The sequence below is a fragment of the Anser brachyrhynchus genome, assembly GCF_964034855.1.
Source record: "Anser brachyrhynchus genome assembly, chromosome: 5".
NCBI classification, from domain to species: domain Eukaryota; kingdom Metazoa; phylum Chordata; class Aves; order Anseriformes; family Anatidae; genus Anser; species Anser brachyrhynchus.
Genome location: NC_137699.1, coordinates 6,565,433 through 6,586,225, shown reverse-complemented (window position 1 = coordinate 6,586,225; position 20,793 = coordinate 6,565,433). Strand labels below are relative to the sequence as shown.

The 20,793-nt window shown below is 39.1% G+C and overlaps 1 protein-coding gene and 1 long non-coding RNA gene across 6 annotated transcripts in view; both read left to right on the top strand.

Annotated features, from left to right (window-relative positions):
- The window catches only part of SPON1 (spondin 1), a 330,516-nt gene that overhangs the window by 149,104 nt on the left and 160,619 nt on the right, over positions 1–20,793 (top strand). For all 5 annotated transcript variants that reach the window (XM_080592283.1, XM_080592282.1, XM_080592281.1 and 2 more), the window contains one exon: positions 2,388–2,494. In XM_080592283.1, coding sequence (XP_080448409.1) covers positions 2,388–2,494 — 107 coding nt within the window. The remainder of the gene's footprint in view (positions 1–2,387; positions 2,495–20,793) is intronic.
- Positions 2,505–19,575, top strand: LOC308195240. Its single transcript, XR_013951370.1, has 2 exons — positions 2,505–6,705; positions 19,441–19,575. It is a non-coding gene; the product is annotated as an uncharacterized lncRNA (long non-coding RNA).

Here is a 20,793-nt window from a genome sequence, read left to right as displayed (position 1 = left end):
AGCGCTAATTGCCGCCGGGCGCTGCGGGAGGAGCGCTCCGTCTCTCTGCAACGCCGGGAGCAGCGCCGAGCCCAGGGGAACTCCCGGCCCTCGGGAGGAGCCCGGCGGCGCCCCGGGCGTGCGACAGCTGGGAGTCAGGCTTGGGACTTCTCCTCCTCCTCCTCCTTTTTTTTTTTTTTTTTTTTTCCCCTGAGAGCTGTTGTAGCATTTCAGATACCCTCAGTTTCGTAGATAGGGGTTTGGAAACTGGGTTGGTCCATAAACGTGAGGAGGAGGATGAAAACTGTTGAGTCAATTCACAGCGGGAATCCCTCTTTCCTTGCGTAAGCGTTTAAGGATTTCTGCTGTAACTTTTTGCTCATAGTGATTCAGACTTTTGAATTACGTATGATATATGGAAAAAGTTGTTGCATGTAAAATGCTTTTATGGCAATTAGTTTCCAAGAACCAGTGTTCAAAAGAGTGCAATGGGTTCATCCCCACTGAGTTCAGCAGTGCTGTTCTCAATTACTGTAACCGAAGGGCTGGTCATGAATTTTCATTTAGATTGGGCTGCAAATGTTTGCAAAATTGGACTAGCAATACTAATTATTGGGCAGATAATGAATTAATAAATTAGAGCAACACTTAGAAACATAGTCAGAAATCTTAGTTGCTCTTATGCAGCCACTTGGTTCCCATACATAAAATGTGAAAGTTTCTTCCTCCCCAGAAATGATGAGGTTTAAGTTCATACTAAGATTCTGTGGAATGAATAGAAAAGCAGGCTGAAAATCATGGGAGTTGGGGGGCTTGCCCTTATGCCTATCAGTACTTTATATTTGTATAGGTGTTTATAAAAAAAAAAAAAAGACGACGACTCACTTTGGTGTAAAATGGCACTTTCAGTTTTTAACTTTTTGTGTATTTGTCCAGTCCTCTATTTTCACGAGTAGGCAGAAGTTACATGCATTTGTACAAACACCATTGGTTTTAGACCCAAATACTGCTGCGTAATGCTAGAAAACTTCAAACATCCTATTTTATATGTTTGTTCTGTTACTGAATTTCTAGATCAAAAAGGGCTCCACGTATTCCAGATGAAATCTGAACATATTCTGAAATGAGTATCTTTTAAGGGCTGACTGTCATTGTTAGTAACGTGTTGCAGCTCCTTGCGTCCTGTTTGTGTGAGAGGCAGTCCCTCGTGAATACCCAGCTAGAAAGAAGCGATTGCAATTGGCAGTTGCAGTTTGCTCATGAAAACTCTGGGTGGTCTTCAGTTCCTATTGTGCCAGTCAGGGTTTGAGAGCGTGACAATAGTGCACTACAAGCAACACTGTCTGTATCGTGGCTGAAGTAAAAGCTACTTGTGAGGATTTGTAGTCTGGTTTTCTGACCATTTTCCTTTAATTCAAACAGATTTTTTCCATAAAATTTCTCTGTTTCAGACTGCGATTCCTATAAGGCATTGAAAAAGGCTGAGTAATGTTTAAATACCCCCAAAAGTTTTGCCTCAAAGCTCTGCCCTGTTTCATCTTGCTTTATAGCATTCAGAAGAGCTGTAGCTGACACGAAGCTCAGGTGATGCTTAGGTACTGGCAGTGGCAAATAGTAAGATCATACAAAGGTGTCTTGCACCACCAGAACGTGAGGGATGCAATCCTGATGCCAAACATAGTAAAATCAGGATAGGCAGCGTTACACTGTTTCTTCTCTGCTAGCAGCTCCAGTCAACAGCACCTTCGTGGTCACGACTGGAGTGTGAAGGTAGGTGTTGTGCTGATGTGTAGGATGCTTTGGCAGCACAACCACAGACGGTGGTTTTACCCAGGAGTTCAGCTTTGTGTCCTGTTCTGCCCTGAGGAAGGAAGGAGCAGGGTAAAGAAGATGAAGGATAGTTTTAAAGCTAGCACTTCTGTCTAGTTAAGCTGGGGCATGCAGTATGGTCACGTTGCTTTAGAGTCAAAGAAACTTTCTGTGTACTAATGCCTAGATCCTTGTCTGTGCTCAAAGCAGGACAAAAGCTGAAGCCAAATGTTTCAAGAGATATTTCTTCGCATAAAAACAAAACAATAACAGAAAAGCATCATCATCGACAACAAAAAAACACAACACAACCTCCTGTAGAGCTGAACAGATGAGCAATCTGTGTGGGAAAAAAAAAAGAGGGTATGAAAAAATAGCTGAGAGATTTCACATCACTACTCTGCCAGTGCTTTTCAGTTTATGTGGAAACTTGGACTGAAGATTTTTGTGTTCTGGCTGGCTCTGCTCCATGTTGTTAGTGCTCTAGCTTTTGTTAATACCAATTTAAAGCACACACATTTCACATTGAACTAAGAAATTATAGGCATGTGTCTGCCTTCACAACTAATAGTATGTTTTCTTTGTTTCTTATATTTCAGTGACACTTTCTGCTGCTACTCCTGCATACTTTCGAGGATTCACATTGATTGCTCTCAAGGAAGGAAAAGAAGGTGACAAAGAAGAAGACCATGCAGGAACTTTTCAGGTGAGAGATCTTTCCCTGACCTGTACTGCTAGGAGTCTTTCTTACTGTACGCTGGGCTCAAAGGGAGCTATTATTTGCACAAGAGAATGCAGAATATGCTTAAGTAAGCACAAATATTGGTGGATGCTGACATGAGAACAGAATAATGTATTTTATATTCTATGCAATCTCTTCAAGAGGTCAAGGCTTTTGTACCTTGACTTCAACTCGCCTTCCTACACTTTTCAAGTTAAGCACGTGCATAAAATATTTGAACTAGAGCCTGAATTTGTTATCCAAAGAGAACATGAAATGTATTTGTTTTTGCTTTTTGTATTTCTTTGCCTAGCTATTTCTGTTCTTTCAGATGTAGATTACCCTTCTGAGAAGCGTGCTTGCCACAGCTGTAATGATTGTTTTATCAGTCATAAATTAGGTTCTGCTGTTTTATGATGCTTAGTAGTACTTTACTTAACGAACACATTCAGTGGGATGAAATGTTGTTTATCATTATCAAAGGATTGGAACCCAGAGCAGTGATTCACAAAATAGTATTTCCATCTATTTCAAGATCACATTGCATGAAAAAAAAATCTGGAAATAGAGAATACACATCATGTTTATGAAAATGGATAGAAATTGTGTAGATTTGTTGTTGCCCAAGATTCTCAAAAGAGGTATTGTTTGCTGTTTGATGCCAAATCTAGGAATGTTGTACATGGTACTGATTATAGTTTACAGGATGGTTAATAATACTGATAGTAATTTCAATAATGATTTATAGATAAAATACGTTATTTACCACTAAGAAGCACGTCTGTGTTTTCAAGAGAAATACTCAAAGGTTTTATTTTGGTGAGCTACAGGGGGCAGAAATCAGCGTAATGCTAGCATCTCTTCCTAAAGGTCTTCTATGTCTTGTTTATAGCATATATGAAGTGCAAACTCAATACATATTTGAGTATTTGTTTTCCTATCTAGTTTGTCTAGAGGCCTCTTTCTAGTTTTCATACGCTTTCTAAGAAAACCTGGAATAAATGCTAATGTATTTGATATTGGAATAATTCTACCTTCCTTAAAATTAAATGTTTTCCTAATACTATTTGAGAGAAATCTGTTTAATATGAACGGTTTTTTCTTTTTTTAAAGTAAACCAGTGTTAAAGCCTCAGCTGATGCTAAGAAGTAGAAATGGTGTGCTTCATCAGTGTTAAAAAGAAACTTGTCACCAATAATTTCTCTGTTTCAGTTGTTAATGTCTCTGTAGCATGACTAATGGGAAAGAGTTGGCCTGAGTTTTTCCTTTATGGCCAGATGTATGTCTAACTCATAATAAAGTGAGAAACTCACTAAGCTTTCCTGAAACACAGAGGAATTTTCAAGTCAGCGGAGAGTGGGAGGCAAATGGAAATTCTAAATGGATCAAAACATAAAAAGCCTAATGGATCTCAGTGGAGGAAAGGTTGTTTAATTAGCTTTATTGTACGGATTGCAATCTGAGATTGGTATTCTAATTGGGAGAGGAGAGTTTCAAATTTTATGTGCAACTAAATTTGTGTTTCTGTGGGGCAAGCGGTACTCACTGTACTTGTCCAACGTTAGTGCAATTAACTGAAGCTCATTTAGATAGTGCCTGCCAGTCCTGCCTGTGTTCATGCAGGTTAAAGAATTTTGTTTAAATATCCGATGAATGCTTACAGTAATAAATACTGATGTCTCTTGTATCATGGTTAGGTGCTTGTAAGTGGAAGAGGAAAAGGGAAGGTTAGTGCAGAAGGTTGCACTGTTTGCTTTGTAACATAAAGATCCTAATGGTGTCTAAACAGTTTTGCAGAATACGATGTATAGCCATTTGCAGTTATGTATTTCCAGTGCTCAGGTGGAGAACATATTATTCAATGAATTAGCTAATGGAACAGAACTTGGTGAAAATTGCTAAATAGTGGCAGAAGTCTGGATGCAAGTTCTGGGCTACTGGAATAAAGCTCTGCCTCCATAAGGAAACATATTTACTGTTCAAATAATAATCACAACAAAGCAAGGAACATAAAATGCACTGCATGAAGCAAAGTGCTTCATTTATATTAGCAAGACTTTGTAGCGTAGCTAGGATTGACGGAACCCGAGGCTGACAAATGTAAGACATTTTTTTCCTTCCCTCCCCTCAGAGAACATAACCCACCATATTTTCCAGTCTGTGAATGCTACTTTCAAATCACGAAACATGGGTTGCCCAGATGTTCTTGGGCAAAACCTGCACAGGCACGGTACTCAGGTGAAGGTGCCACGGGGCCGTGCCTTCCGGTTTGCACGGAGCTATTGAGCGTTGAACTGATTGCTGTGTGTAATGCTTCAAAATAATGTAGAGGAGCATGTGCTAGAGTAGCAGGGTGTTAAATAAGCACTGCCTTCTCAGCAACTGATACAGACGTGGTATGCTCAGGTTGGAAAAATGTGGTGTTTGGGGTCATGGCCGTGCTGCAGCAGGTTTTGCTGTGAGCCCCCTTGGACGGGATGAACATGTAGTGACCGGCTGCCGTGAGTTTGCCCGGGAGGGGCTTTGCTCTGCCTTTTACAACCTCCTCGTGGCTCATTGACTTCTGTCTGACTGCAAGTCAGCAGGTACGGTCAGTCTTCATTAATCATTAAGCTGCAGGGTCTTGTTCCTATAAACAGCACAGCTGTTAAAATTCTTGGTTGAACAGGTATTTTCTCCTGTACTTTTTTTTGGTTACCTTTGTACTTGTCACAGAGTAGAGACCTTTACAGAAGTGTAGTTTGGACTCCACCATTCTAAATCTGTTTTTCACTGAGAAAACTGAGATTTTTAGGTCTGTTTTTACTGTTTCTTTATTAACGAGGCCAAACTTCTTTTTCTTTGTCTTTGTAGCACACCCAGGGCAGAATCTGGGTTAAAAAAAAAATCACGTTGTTTCCCACAAACATATATTAAATAGCTAAATTAAATATAGCTGGGGAGTTAAATATCCCAAATTCAGTCCTAGAAATATGGGGATGTAATAATATGGCTTTTACTTATGCTAGTGGTAATTGTACAAGTCGGGGGTGCAGTGCGGCACTCTGAAAGCTTCGACTGTTGTGTCCCATTGGACTCTTTACACAAACCTTCCCAACTGCTGTCATGCAGAATGCTGATCCGTCTGTTTTGTAATGTTTAGCAACAGTCTGCAAATTGTTTGAAGGCAATTTAGAAGCAAATTATACTCGGGGGCAACAATCAAGAACTGATAGACTATAGAGCAGTGTCTATACAGGCCATTTTAATCAGCATGGATATGCAATGTAATAGATTTAGTTTAGTAAATAATGTATAATAATAGAAATTTAGTGCCGAACCTCGTCTGATTCATCTTCATTTCTGATGATGAAGAATATATACTCCAAGGAAAGTCTTAGGGGATGTGATGTTTTCGGAATCTTTTCTTAAGAAGTGTTCAACAGCAACAAAACTTTCATAATCTCTCCAAGTGGCGTGTTCAAACCCTTCAACATATTGTGTTTTACGGAAATTTCAAGGAAAACTTGTGAAATATTGTGTGCAAATATGATGTGCTTTCCTGATGTATGGTGATACACTGACTCAAAGGCTCAAAATTAGACATTTCTCTGTCTTGTTTTAGCATAACCAGCTATTAGACTCTTGTGTGATGTCCACTGTTTTTGTGGTATTTTATTTCTGAATGTAGTAGTGTTCATCACAGTAGTGTTCCTGAAACTATCCCTTTGCTCTGCTGATAAGAAAATAAGTGGGTTTCACTTTCTGTGCTCTCGAATGGATGTAAGAACATACCAAGAACCAATGTAAGAACATACATAGGCACAACAGGAGCAAGAGCGAAGGTTTCATTAAAAACATGGCATATATAAAAGCTGGGGGTGTGTGCTAAAGCAGAAAATATGTAAGGAAAGTTGGAGCAGTAGTAGATAAGTAAGGCAAGTGGTCCTTTATCCTAAGTCCTCCTTCTCTAGGTTTACCCTGAACTGCCCCAAACATTTGTCTTTGTTCCTTTGTTTGCTGAAGGGTGATCGTTTCTTTTGATGCTGTTTAGCTGACTGAAGTGCTTACCAAAGCTTTTAGATTAAAAGGTATTTTTACAAGCTCTTAGAAAAACAGATCCTCAGTTGCTGTGTTCTAGCATTTTACAGGAATCTTGTGTCTTTTTAAGCAGGCGATGCTGCGTTTTGAAAGAAGCAGTGTAAAAAGGCTTCTAGGTATGTGTCATGATTTACTAGTTTGCGTATTTATATTCAAAGTTAGTTTGCGTTTAAAAAAATACTGCAATTACTTATGAAGCTTTTTATTATTAAAATTAAGCTATGCTTGCCATCTTGATGTTGCACTCAACTGTATATTTTTTTAACCTTACGTCCCATGTTGAGCATATCAGGTAATGAGTAAATGGCTTATTCTGAGATGTATGAAATGATGTTGCTTTGCTCAAAACACTGCTAGATGTTTCCCTTTCCCAGCATCTTATCGCTGGAACAGAGTCAGTCATCTTACTGCTTGTAAGCATATGGAAGTAATGAATTTTTACTCTGATTTGATGTGAAATGTTCAATCATCCGGTGGTTTGCAAATCATGTGGGATTAATTTCCAGTTCGTACTAAAACCATATCATTTAAGTTTCTTGGTAAAGGTTCCTAACACCAGTGAATGACAGTGTATTGTCCCTATCTAATTAAAATTTCAAACTTTAAGAATTGTTCAGGATTTTCATAAAGGAGGGTTCAGACATTGGGATATGTAATCCTGGAGTGACAGGTGAGGTTGGGGGGGTAAGAAAAGGATGGACACTGTTTATTTCCTTGTGCCTTTAAACCTAGTAATTATGTGGTGACCACATGTATAACCAGTTTACGTTTATCAGAAAGAAAAGAACACAGAGCTGCGTGCGTTGGCTTCAAAGAGAGACAGATGCTGTAACACCCCCATACAAAGGGCGGGGGGTTGTGGGTGCAGTTGCATCCAAGCCCCTAAATGAAAATTCTCTTTCTGAAGTTTTGATCAGCAGTTCTGCCATCAGCAGGAGATAAATCAATGTGAAACATCTGTACACAGTCATTGAATTCATGATCCAATGCTATTACAGGAATGTGTTAAAGATGAAAGAATCAGAATGTGCCAGGTATATGACTTGGAGCCTGAGAAGGGAGAGATGAATTTTGAAAAATTAAATGTTATATTTATGTCTCCTGGTCTTTTCAATTTGCCACAGTATTCCTGAATTTCTGCTAAAATCCAATCTTTCCTTGCCGTTATTGCACAAGAATCATTGTGCACATTATTCTAGACCAAAAAAAAAAAAAATTAAAAAATGTAAAATAAGCCTTAGCTCCTGTTTTGTGTAGGATGGAATTGGTTGTCCTTGATGGAAACTTTCACACATTTTCTAGAGCTCCCTGACTCTCATATCATGATACATTTTTTTTTTTTAAGCTTATATTTAATCTTTGAGTATCTGTCACAGCAAGTTCTAGTGATTAGAAAATGTGAATGAACCCTTTGAATGAGATTACATATAAAAATCACTGGTACACTGGAAGAACTGTAATCTGAACCACTTATTGGCAAGGTTTTGGTTAAAAATTGTTGTGTCTTGCTTCAGACAATGAAAGATTATCATATAAAAGAAGAGTGGAGAGCATCAGGAACTTGCAGAAGAAGAACAGCTCTGTGATAGTAATTATTTATTTACAAATTTTTTATTTGTTGATATTTCAAGTTGTGCTTTCAAAAAAACCCACAACTACCTGCTCCCATGGGGCAGGGAGAGTAGAACAAAAAATAAACAAAAAAACAGAAAACATGCCTCTTGAGATACATTAGCTAAAACTCCAGGATCCAAGGTTTATCAGAGTCAGGTTATCTCAAGTGTTACTTTTACCCTGCCTTGCAGCCTGCCAGTGTATGCTGTCTACCGCTGCAGTGCCAGAGTATGTCATGGTAAGGTATTAGAGCTGCCTACTTAAATCTCCCATGAAAAAGAATATCTACTAGATTATTCTCCTCCTTGGATTAGCAAGACTTTCTGGTCCCAGGAGGCTCCTGAAGAGACTTGTTAGATAATTGTTTCCTGGTATTTGGCATTGGCGCTTAACAAATCAACTCCCACCTATGTGGGAAGATGTGAAGAGAGGAAATGACACTGGAAGCACTGTCCTTTTCTGCCTTGGAGACTCCAGACTGCTTGTCACATGCATCAGCATTGGGAGTCCCCTTCTTGGCCTCTTGGGACCATTTAATGCTTTACAGGAGTCCTCTGCACAGATCTTGCTTCCAGACCCACAGCCAGTTTTGCATTTGCAATTATTTAATTCAGAGCCCAAGTCCAGTTCTGGGCGTGCAGATCCCACGAGCTCTCTTCTGTCCATTAGCAGAAGCTGTATGTTCTTCCCCCTCAGGCAGTGCTGAAGAGGACACATCCATCTCAGTGACTCTAAAGGAAGGTGTTTTAAATATCCCTTTCCTCCAGCCCAGGTAACCTACCTAACGCATTGTTACTCCAGTGTCAGATAGATGAGTCACCATCTGAAGAAAGACAGACAGAAATTTTAGCAAAGACATTTAACCCAGCGGCAACAGCCAGATGCTTTGCAGTTAGCATAGGATAAACGGACTATAACTCCGTGTATTTGGGCTCCGGTTTCATAGAAATTTCTGTTCAGCATCTTTTTCTTTACTCCTGATGTTGCCATCAGGCTTTCCTTCCTAGATTTCCCTTTTTGTCTCCTCAGTATTTACCAGCTTCATCTAAGGCTCTCAGCAATTATTTTGATTCTTTGTGGCTCTGCTGAGCTAGATCACCACTGTTATCTCCTTATCTCTTATTATTTTTCTTTAATGCTCCATGGCTTACCTCTGTTGTAGTTATTTGCCATTCTGCAGCATCAGAAAACCTTCAGTGTGTCAGTTTCAATCAACAGGACCTCAGAGCAAGTGTCTGTTCTTTGTACTTCCACTTTACATCAGGTTACAGAGCTTTTGTCAGCTATTCCCTAGTGATCTGGACTTCTTCAGCTATTACTGCCTGTAATCCTAGTTATGATAAGTTATGGATCTGGACAATCATGCTACCCACAGAATGATACAGGGTTTTTAAAAGGAATGGACGTTCTGGGGAAACGTGCTCATTTTGACGCTTCTCTCCAGGTGAGTACTGCCAGCTACCAGACTACGATGAGTAGACTGCAGAAGTACAAAATTATAGAAGTACTTGAAAGCCTTCTCTCATATTGTGCTTTCTTTTCCCTTCAAGTGTTTGGGGGGCGGGGGGGGGGGAGAAGGTAGGAGTGATGGAGGGTGGAGGTGATGGTAGAGACTGAGGCTCAACTTGACAGTTTCTCCAGGCTATATGGACTTCTCAACTCTTTTAAGAAAATCGCGCTTTCAGTCCTCTAGAGATTTGAGAAAGGAACACGTGCACCAGTAGGAGGTCTCCCAGTTAAATTTAAGTGGTGGTTTGTTTGTTTTCTTTAATTAGTGGTCTTGAGTGCCTTCAGAGAGTTTCTGGTGGTTTAGGATTGGAAATAGCTCTTATAAATTTAGGAATTTGTCTCTCTCACTGATTCATGAATGGCTGTTACAGAGAAAATCTTTTAGCTACACTTCAGACCATATTAGAGACCTTCAGTTCTCCGGGCTTTGTAGTCATGAGGCAAGTCAGCTCTCATCACAACTCATTGCTGAATTCATTGCTACCAGACAGAATCTACTGTTTGTTGTGCCATTTGTCTTGAGATCTCTTTCTGAATTCAGAATGCAATTTTGCATTACCACAGTGACCATGTATTTAGCTTTCATTATTCCACACTGCATGTGTGCCCTTCTTAGACCTAGATTGCGGTCAACCCTGACAGTCATCCTCCTTTGCAACTGTTCCCTTTCTGATGATGGTAGGAACCTCTCCGTGTTTGCAAAGGGATACTGTTTCAGCTTCCATTGCTGTCCTGAATAGTTGTAATTGATTATTCTCTCTGCTGTGATAGCTCTTTCTCATGACCTAACAACCCAGGATCATTAGTCATCTGATCAGTGTATTTACTCTACGTCAGAGTGGTGTATGTAGACTATGTCCTGAATTCCTCTCCGTGTACCACAGGACATAAAAGCCAGGTAATGATGAACAATATTGCTGTTTTGTCTTACAGTGATGGTGATGCAAGATTTGTTCAGGGAAATTAACATATTTTGATTCTGGTGCATTCAACGTTTGCTTTTCAGTACTTTATCCTAATACACATTTATAACTGCTTTTAGTCTTTTCACTTCATGCAGTTGTGAATGGAAATCCACTATGATGTCCTCAGAATAGGAAAAGACTTGTAAAACTGAAAAATCTACCTGTTCATTTTAAACACATCAGATGTTTTGCTTCAAGGACAGTCTTTACTCAAGAGACTTTGCAGACATATTTCTGATTAAAATACTTGATTTTCTTTGGTTTCTTTTCCTTAAAAGCTTTAAGATAGGGCCAGAATGTAGCTTTAAGACATCTCCTTTCCCTGACCGGACGGAGACTATTTGGGGTCCAAGACCAAAAATCTATATAACATTGCTTTTTCTCCCAGATCTACTCTTACAGGACTCCAGGAGTTTCTCTCTTTCCAGCATAGTGCTGGATTGCTTCAGTGTAACGTGGTCTTGTTCCTCCCTGGTTTGTAAAGTCTGGGATTTTAAGGATATCCCTAATTGAAAGTACTGATAAAGAAGAGCCTCTTTGGACAAATGGACCGAGTTCTCTAATCAGGATTTCTCCTGGTCTGTCACCCCACATTCTGTTTCCCTCCAATTGTTTGACATCTCCTTAAACTCTGCTGATGATCACCTAAAAGATATTTCTTTGGGTTAATATTAAGTCCTGTAAGAGAGGTTCTCAGTGTTCATCTAGGACCTAACTATAATTTTGAAAAGGTTTCCTGAGGTGCTGCCCTGTGAGGACCCCACTGGTGACATTTGTTCAGTCCTGTCTGTTCTCCGGTGCCCTTTCTGTTTCCCACTTGCACTGATCCCAGCGTGCCCCCTGCATCTCGTTCTGCGTGGATTACCTGACTGCTGTCATCACTGCTCTAACAGTCATGCTTTTATTGCTGACTTCTCATCTGCTAAATTGCTCTCTGACAGAATTGCCCTGATCCTACGCAAGACTCTCATCTTACCTAGCAGACAGAGCTAGGAGATCTGGCTTTTACTCTAAGCAGCAGATAAGGTGATCTTTGCCTCCCCTGGTCCTTGACTTGCTCCTTTAGTTTTGAGCCATTTCTTAAAATAGGAAGAGTTCTTCCCTTTTGTGTTGGCAGAACTGGCTCCTCCTCCCCTCCATCTCTTAGCTTTTTTTTTTTTTTTTTTGCTGTACAAGAGAAAGATCAGGGAACAGGGAACCGTATTTTTAGATACGGTCTCACTACTGAGACCAATCCTGAGTCCAGTGGTTTCTAGGTAGCTTCAGGTCAGCTACTTAGATGAGAGGTGTGCAGGGGCTTGACTTAGTAAGCAACCACTGCAAAATCAAGGATATGTCTAGAAATGATGTGCCACTTGCCATTATAGTTGTGCCCGGAATGATTCCTGACTTCTCCTCCGAGTAGTTGTGCTTCTGGAGGGAGCTGTTCCTGGGAGTCACCCAGGGTAAATATACCTATCAGCAATCACTGAAAGGGGACGGAAGAGTTACTTGTAAGTAATTACATTCCCAATACCTGGGTAGCATTTTATTTTCTCACTATTTATCTTCAGCTACCCCCAACCCTCCCCATTCCGTTGCAGTTACTGAGAGAAACTGAAAATGGCATGTTCCACTTGTCTTTTCTGATAACTCTGTAAGGGGCAGGCTATGAATGTATGCTACAAGTACAGCACAAGCAGAGTTTTCTGACCTAGGTACTTCTGATTTCAATTTGTACAGACAAGTGAGTACCTACAGGGGCAAGACATTTCAAGAAGCCGTTATTGCTGGTAACCAGTGGGACTTTCTATACAGGATTTTTTTTATTTTGCCAAATAACTATTTGCTGGACAATATTTTGTATTTTGTCTGTGTAGTTACTTCTGATTATTAAAACAGCAGTGTATTAAAAATTAATTTTCATATGAAAATAAATCAAGAGTAGCAAGAAATTCCTGATCCAGTTTCATAAAAGCCAGTGTTTGGCTCTTGAGAACGCTTTTCATAGCGCTCAGTAATTAGAAAGGGAAATTCCCTGCTGGTATAGAGCTACCATTTTGTTCCCCATTCCCTGCATTGTCACTGTGGGTAGGATTATTATGCAATCTCTGGCAAGCTCATCCTAGCAGACTGCTTACTAATTTGTAGGCTGTAGGTGTAAATTGAAAAGCCTTCATCCTGCTTCTGTTTACTTCACAGATTGAACTGGGCTCCAATTATTCTCATCTGTGTGAATTGAGGCACTGTTGTTGCTCTTGCCTCTTTTTTTGTCCTTGTGGGTGGGCATAGCTCTTTTAGACCTGCATTTCTTTTCAAAAGAAACATTTAAAAGAATGAGTACATAAGAAGCAATTTTAGTACTTACAGTTCTATAACTTTAAAGATTATATATATATATAAAATATATATCGCTACAGTCACTATTGTAGTACAGGTTCCTTAGGGCATTGCCGGTGTTTGTTCATGATTTGTCAGGCACACATCAGGGTTTTGTTCTCTTGTAACTTATTAAATCCCCCCCCCCCCCCCCCCCAGTTGCATGAGTAAAGCTGACCTGCTTGTATAGCAGGCTTAATAATACCTGATGTTGCTTGGTTTAAGCCTGTTTGTCTCAAACCTATTTTAGCTAACCTACTGTTTTTTTAAAGAGGAGAAAAACAGAGGGGGAGAGAGGGTACATAAAGTAGTAAACAAATACTGAAACTGGATAAAGACTTTATACTGTGACCTGTTTTGAGCAATAGATCACTTTCTTATGAAAATTAGCTACCTATTTTATATTATTAATAGAAGAATGCTTTCTGGAAGCTTCAGGGAGGTATTTTAAATGGTTGCTAAGGCAGCAGATTGCCTCTTATAGGTGGTCCTTTTGCTTTGGCCTCTCTGTACATGATATTGTGGGAACCCTAGATGTAGGAATATAGCCAGAATCTGAAGTTAGTAAATTACCCCCCACGCTAATCCTACCTGTTAAGAAAGTCTGCCCACACGTTGTAATAAATCCTAGTGTTATTAAGATAATCATAAATGGTTTTTGAATTATAAATGTTTGTTTGTTGTACACATAGGACCAATGTATTTTTTTTTTGGCTATACACAATTTCTTGGCTTCCTATGAGATTCTTTCAGTAACCTAGTTTTCTCATCCTCAAAGGTTATTCAAAGTACAAACATGAATTAGAATTTGGTTATGATATATTTAGACAGTGGGATTATATAATAGCCTCACTTTCAAATATTATGTGTTCCAAACAGTAATTCGGAACATTTTTCTTAGAGGTTGTGTAGGATTTTTGTTAAGGATGAAAAATACCTATAAACTATCTCCTCAAAATTATATATTTACCTGTTTTTTTCTTTTAGCTTATCTTATGGTCACTCATCAGCTCATCTGATTGCACTAGTTGCAAAATGTATGAAACCAACATAACAAACAGCCAGCTTTGTATGTGGTGCAGATGTTATGCAACTGCCAGCTTCCACAGAAAGAGCAGTGCACATAGCCACATGTTCTTAGGTTTCTAAAGCCATTTGCCTCTTGTTGCCAAGCATGAAAGAGATTTGACATAATTTCTGGAGAATAACAAACCTGATATAACCATTGTGAAAGCTGTTTCTGGAGCACCAACAGTTCTGTTCGTATTTTTACATCCATACACATCATGTACAAGAAACTGTTTATGCCTGAGCCAAATAAGCCAGAATGATGTAAACGTGGGAAGGACCAGTGCAAGGATAAAAATATGGAAAACACAAAGTCAGGATAAAATGCTGAAGTCAGTGCTGTTAAGGTGCTTAAGGTGTTGATGAAACCTCTTATGAATTTAGAGAAATCATTACTACGTTTTTATTCTGATTAAATTTACTGAATCTGGTCCTAAAAATTTCCTGTTGTCAGTGCTACCAGATTTGCATGAACCTTTATGGATATAATACAGCTTTTAAATGTGCTTTGATATTGCCTTTCTGCTGAAGATTTTGAAGTTTTTGTGTAAATTACATTCCATATTTTTTTTTTTTATAAAATATGGAGTTATCAAAACCAGTTTACAGAAAAATAAACTGTCAAGCAACTTAATCAAGATCACAAATCACACTTTAGCTGTGATTAAACTTCAGGAGTTCTGCTCTTTACATACAGTGTTTGACTCTTGAATCAAGAATGTTTAAATAGTCTTCTTTCTTCTTGCGTGTAAATACTGTCCATGCATAAAATAACAAATGTTTGTGAAACGAGTAACATTTCTGCCACGAGTGTAAAATATAACACGGGAATTTTAAAAGAAGAGCACAGTATAATACTGTCTGTTTGGTGGGGTCCCTAAAAGCAGTTCTGGTAATGGCAGCCATTGTGCTGGTATGTAATCTGAAAGATAAGAAAGTTTTACTACAATATTTAAATGACAAAAAAGCCTCCAAATACTCTTAGCACTCTAGGCTTGATCATTTAAACCAATAAATGGGTCTGGATCCATGCTGCACTTTAGTTCTTCCTTGTTGCCAGTACAGAATCTGAAGTAGTAGCATTAATATGTATTCTGGATTAGTAAAGTGGATGGTATAATGCCTACTGAGCTCTGTATAATACAGAAGTATTGTGCATTTAAAAAAATAATCCCAGAAGTAATAATCTCCTTATCTATTAAACATGATTCCTGACCTTTCATTTTAATACTTCTCTAATTACATGGTTCATATTCTGGAGATAAGCCATCATTTTTAAAGTGTCCGTATCTCCTGAAAATTAATTTTTACTTCATATGTGGCCATCGGAAGTTGTTTTCCCTCCTTTTGAGACAGCATTTTGTTATATCTCGTTTTTAAAGTTTTTTTTTTACAGTGGCATGCTTCAGAGGATTGTTTCCTGACGCACTTTTACAAAATTTGTATGATTAGTGTGTATAAAGATGTAAAAGAAATTTATTGAGAATAATTCAAAATAACATTGAAATTATCATGCTGGCGTGGTTGGTCTTAAACACTGAGATAGATTTCTTTTATCACCAAAATTCAGCTTTAGAAACGAAAGAGACTTTTCAAGAGCTAGAAAGCACTTGCTGGGCCATATTTAGTTTCTGCAGTGAAAATCTGTGTTATTGCTAGTGCTTCCACGCTGTTCGTGTTCTGCAAACGTTTGCATAGGTAGGTTAGACTGTTTGTGTCACTTCTGTTGATTCTGGATACATCCTGTTCTCAGATTAAAAAGAACAGATTCAAAACAAACAAACATACAAAACTTTTACAGCTATCTGCTTGAGGTTCTCACTTAACCCAGGAGGAAGGGTCAGCTGTTTATATTCCTGCATACCCACACTTTCTCACTTTTTAGAGAAGGCAATATTGTCCGGACTCACTCTATTTGGTGCTGTACTTAATTTTCCATTATATTTCTTGCTTGCGGGACACCCTCCCTAACCTGTTTAAAGTCCTGTGACCGAAAGCAGCTTTCCTTCAGGTAGTGTTTCCAACCTTGAGCAGATGAAGCATAATAAAAACACTTTAGCTTTGCTACACATGCTTGTTGCTGTGTGTATTCCATATGATGAGACTTGTATGCAATTTTGTCTGCCACTAAGAAAGAGTTAACATATATGTCAAAAAAAAAAAAAAAAAAAAGGTCGTTTGAGCCTTGTTTTGCAATTTTGGAACTTCTAATTCCAGAACTGTAAATGTTGATTCTGTTTGCTTTCCAATCTCTTAATTGCATTTCTTCATTTTTGTGTTAAAGTCTCCAGGACATGGGGCAGGACCTGAGCCTCGTGTCACCCCTTAGCTAAAAGCTGTCATCATCGACATCAGTTAAAACATAGCTAGAAAAAGCATAGTAGCCAGCTGCTACTCTCCAACTTCAGTTATGGCTAGAATCGCCCACGTGAATTGAGCACTGTACTGTGGTGGTGGATAGTGCGTGTTGTGCACGAGATGAGCACAAAAGCACCGTGATTCTCCTAGAACCGTGCCTGTCCATTTCCAGACACTGTATGCTGCCGTTTAAACATCGTGTGTAGACATTATTATTATTCTGTGCTCAGTTCCATGAAATTATCTGAGTGTTTACATCTTTGAAAAGTACGACTAAGAGCATGCATAGGTGAAGTTCAGCCGTTTGGGACCTCAGTTTTGTTGATCTTTTCAGATGGCTCTTAGAAGCACAGTAGGAGGGGGGTCATCTCTTTTATTCCACTGAAAATGGATTGTTTGCCAAAAGAAAAAGGAATGCTTTATGGCATAACACCTGCTGCTGCCTTCTTTTACATCATGAATGTTGCTGTCTCTTCATATTTCAATGACCAGAGTAGTGGGGGAGAGCTGAGTGCAAAGAATAAGATCCTGAGATTTTTCAGAATTGTCTCTAATATCAATCCATATATGAACAGAAGGTGTGTATACTGGGACTGAGTATCAGACCAGCTGTAGCACATGAGCAATAATACCTCAAGCGTACTTAAGACAGTTCAGATCATCAGCAGAAAGTATAGGCAATTTTGGTTGCCTTGCAGTTATTTGTTGTTTTTTTTCTGTCACTACTGTATGAAGGGCAGACCCAAACAACACAGAAGAATTATTTATTTTCCACAACTCGGGCTGGTAGCAAAAAGGGCTATACAGAGAGGTCTTTGAATAATACAGAAGAATGGAACTGGTTGAAATGAGAAATTTCCCCCGTCAAAATACACTGTTGTGCTAACTAATACAACAATTAAATGACTTGGAAATTTCCAATCAAAAGGTTGTCAGCGCTTTGTATGTAGATAAAAATGAAGCATACTATTCCTTGTATTGCATTATTTATAATAGATCATAAAATATTGAAGCAACACTACCTGATGTGATGAAAAATCAAAACATGTAATTTCAGGATAGATTGTTATGAATGCATTTAAAATTACACAAATGTTTTACATGATATTGACTAAAACAGCATATTTTCAGAAGAAAAATGTATTTTGACAAAACTATATTATGAAACTGGAAACTCTGTGAACTAATATTTTCCTACTTCTTGCTGTTAGTAGTCAAAGGAGTTCCAAAGCCTAAATTTCAGTGAAAGGCCACCAGGTCAACTAGAAACTTAGCTTATTTTAAAGCATGTTTTTGGAACAATGGAATATCTTTTTAGAAATCTATTGTATTTCACCTGGATTTGCTAAGAACGTGAAGGAAAACACTGGAAATAGAACCAAAGTAAATACAGTTTTTGTTCATTTAAATCCCACATTACAACTTATTCCATTCTTCATATCCCTGATGCCATACACGTTTGCCTGTTTCACAGTGATGGAATATCGCTGAGAAGATTGTTGTTGCTGCTAGAGATCTGCAATTTTAAGTTTTCCTTGCTTATGTGTCAAACTGATTTGGAAATGAATTTTCTAGTTTCTTAATGAATGTCACAAAAAGCTGTTTTTTTCCCAAAGAAAATGTACTTAACTCCCCCTCAGTCTGCAACCGCATACACTGAATTTCGATTTGCCCTAATGAAATTTCAAATGAAACAGCTTCACAGTTTTGCTATACATATTCAAGAGAATTAAATTCCTTTGAGACTGAGATTTTTTTTTTTTTTCTGAAGCTGTTGTGCTCTGTCATTTGCATGTACGGTATGATGGGAGTGCACATTTTTAATTAGAAAGTCTATTTACAGCCATGAAGTTGACACACATAAAGAAAGCTTATATTTCAAAACAAAACGCGCTGAGACATCAGGAGGCGCAAACTTAATCTAACGTTTGTATATATGGGGTTGCTCTGAAATCCGCCTGCAGCTTTAGCTCTTATGTGACAGTGCCATAAATCCTGGATCTTTATTTTACAGTCAGCGTAGCAGCGTCACGGCAAGAGATGCGAGCAGGCTCTAGCCCACCTTCTCCCTCGGGCCCCTCCTGTCCCTTCTGCCTTGGAGCAGGGCCCAGCTGCCAGCCTTGAGCCGTGGCCGTGGCACAGCGTGCGAGTGGCTGGGCACTGCCTGGCACCCTCTGCGCAGGACCTGGTTTCGGGCATGCCCGCCTCGCCTCGGGCCTGTTGCGATGCCATTCTTTGGGAATTTGCTGTCCCCTGCACCATTTTTCTTGGAAGTGCACTGACAGCGCACAAACTCTTTTCAGAAGCAGATCAATCAAAATCACTGTCTTTAATAATTCCCTTAAAAAATGGTGCGCACGAAATATTTGACAAGATTCATGGTCCATGCGCTAATACAGAAGTACAACTAAGCAAACTTGTTATTCAATACATTCGGTGATGCAAAATGGCATCAGTGTATCCACAGGACTGTGCAGAGCCGCTGTACAGATGTGTGAGTGGGGAAGTACTCTTTTAGATCCTAGTGCAACACCAAAGTTGGAGCTGTTTACATTGTGCAAGTGTTTTGTAGCATTTTAACATTACACAGACAGCAACACCTGCATAAGAAGATGCCGCCTTTTTCCTCTAACCTTGCTAAATACGCTGAACTTCTTCAGCCTTTTGCTTAGGACGAAACTTTTTCACTGAGGCATACTTCTGATTGTCATACTAGGTGTAGTGAGTAAGAGATACGTTGAACAAACCTCATCTTCATCATTTTACCCTGCCTGGAATTAATATAAAAGCAAGAAAACACAATATTATTATTTTTTGTTAAAGGGTTGTCAGTTCTTATGGTGTTACTCTGTGCACAAGTACAATTTGATACAGTTCAGTTTCTGTTGTTGCAGTTTTTTTTTTTCAGTATTTCAATTTACAAAGCTATGAAGGATTTTATTATATCTTTCCTAAGATTCTGTATTTTTTTTTTTTCAGAATCCATTTCCACATATTTATTTCCCTTGAGAAGATTTTAAAACTCTCCAGCAGCCACCTCATACCATGATGAAATATATTGTTATAGTCAAGGGAATACAGAACTTAAAACCAAAAAATTCCATTAAATTACTTTTCTTTTTCATAATACTTTTGCCGTTGTTTTGCTCCCTTTCTGAGCATTTTGTGTCAGAGAGCATTCAGGCAGAGTGTCAAAACGATGCTTTTATACAGATTCAGTTTTAATATTTGGCATTGGGAGGTTTTCATTCAGGCACAGCACTTAACCCGTGTGGACTGCAGGCAGTTTAATGAGAGCCTACCAACTACTTGAAAAGAAACCTAAAGCCTGCCCACAGGACTCCCCTTCTCGCCAAGGTACGGCTTCGCTGGCGCCTGGCTGCAGCGTGTCTTCCTAAAGCAGGATCCTCTCCTGCCAGAAGGGAGAAGGCAGAACTTTCTGGTTCCCTTGAAACTCTCAGCAAGCGTGTTTCGCTTACCAGAAGGGTACTCCAGGTGATGTGAAATTAGGCTTTATAGAAAAACCTGGATACAGAGGCAGACAGGGAAATAGTTCCTGAATAGCCTGTATGATCTGCGATGCCTTTTAAACAAGGAGAGAATCTGAGAATCTGTACACTAATAGTTCAATGGCATTTCAAAAGGAAAAGGAGCCATAGCCTGGATCTTTAGCTCTTGGCTGTGCCTGGTGTGCAGGCGTGCACTCGTACATGCACAAAGAACCGGTGACTTTGTAATTGCTCACAACTGTTGTCAGTGCTGTCACCGACCATGCCTGACTTCCTGCACCCCTTCAGTATGAGCAGTATTCCTGAGCTGATGCAAGTAACTGTGCAAAAGGTTTGTGAGCTCTTTTAAGGAGGTAAATGCCTTCTTAAATTTATCTGTATAAAGCCTGTAGTTGCAGATCAACAGTATTTCTGCTCGAAATGCGGTTTTAGCAATGGATTAACTCTCTCTGAAGTAGATAATGTCCTGTACACAGCCGTCTGAAGGCTGAGGGAATTTGTGTGGAATATGCTTGAACTAGGTTGGGATGTATATTTTGGCACTGAGAAATTCATGAAGACCATGTGTGCCAGACCTGCTGATGCTTCAAAGCTCCAGCATCAAGCAGGACAATAATGCTATTAAAAATATGTATTTTCTGTAATCCTTAAATCCCTTCTTAACTTAAATGAGGAGCTCCAAGTGAGGTAGCTATTCTTGGCAGCGTGTTCTTAATGCTGAGTAGTGTAATAGTTTCTAAAATGAAGGATAAATGAAATGCCTGAACGGAGTAAGTAACTGAAAAATGCTGATCCAGGAAAACATGCAGACTCACACTTTACT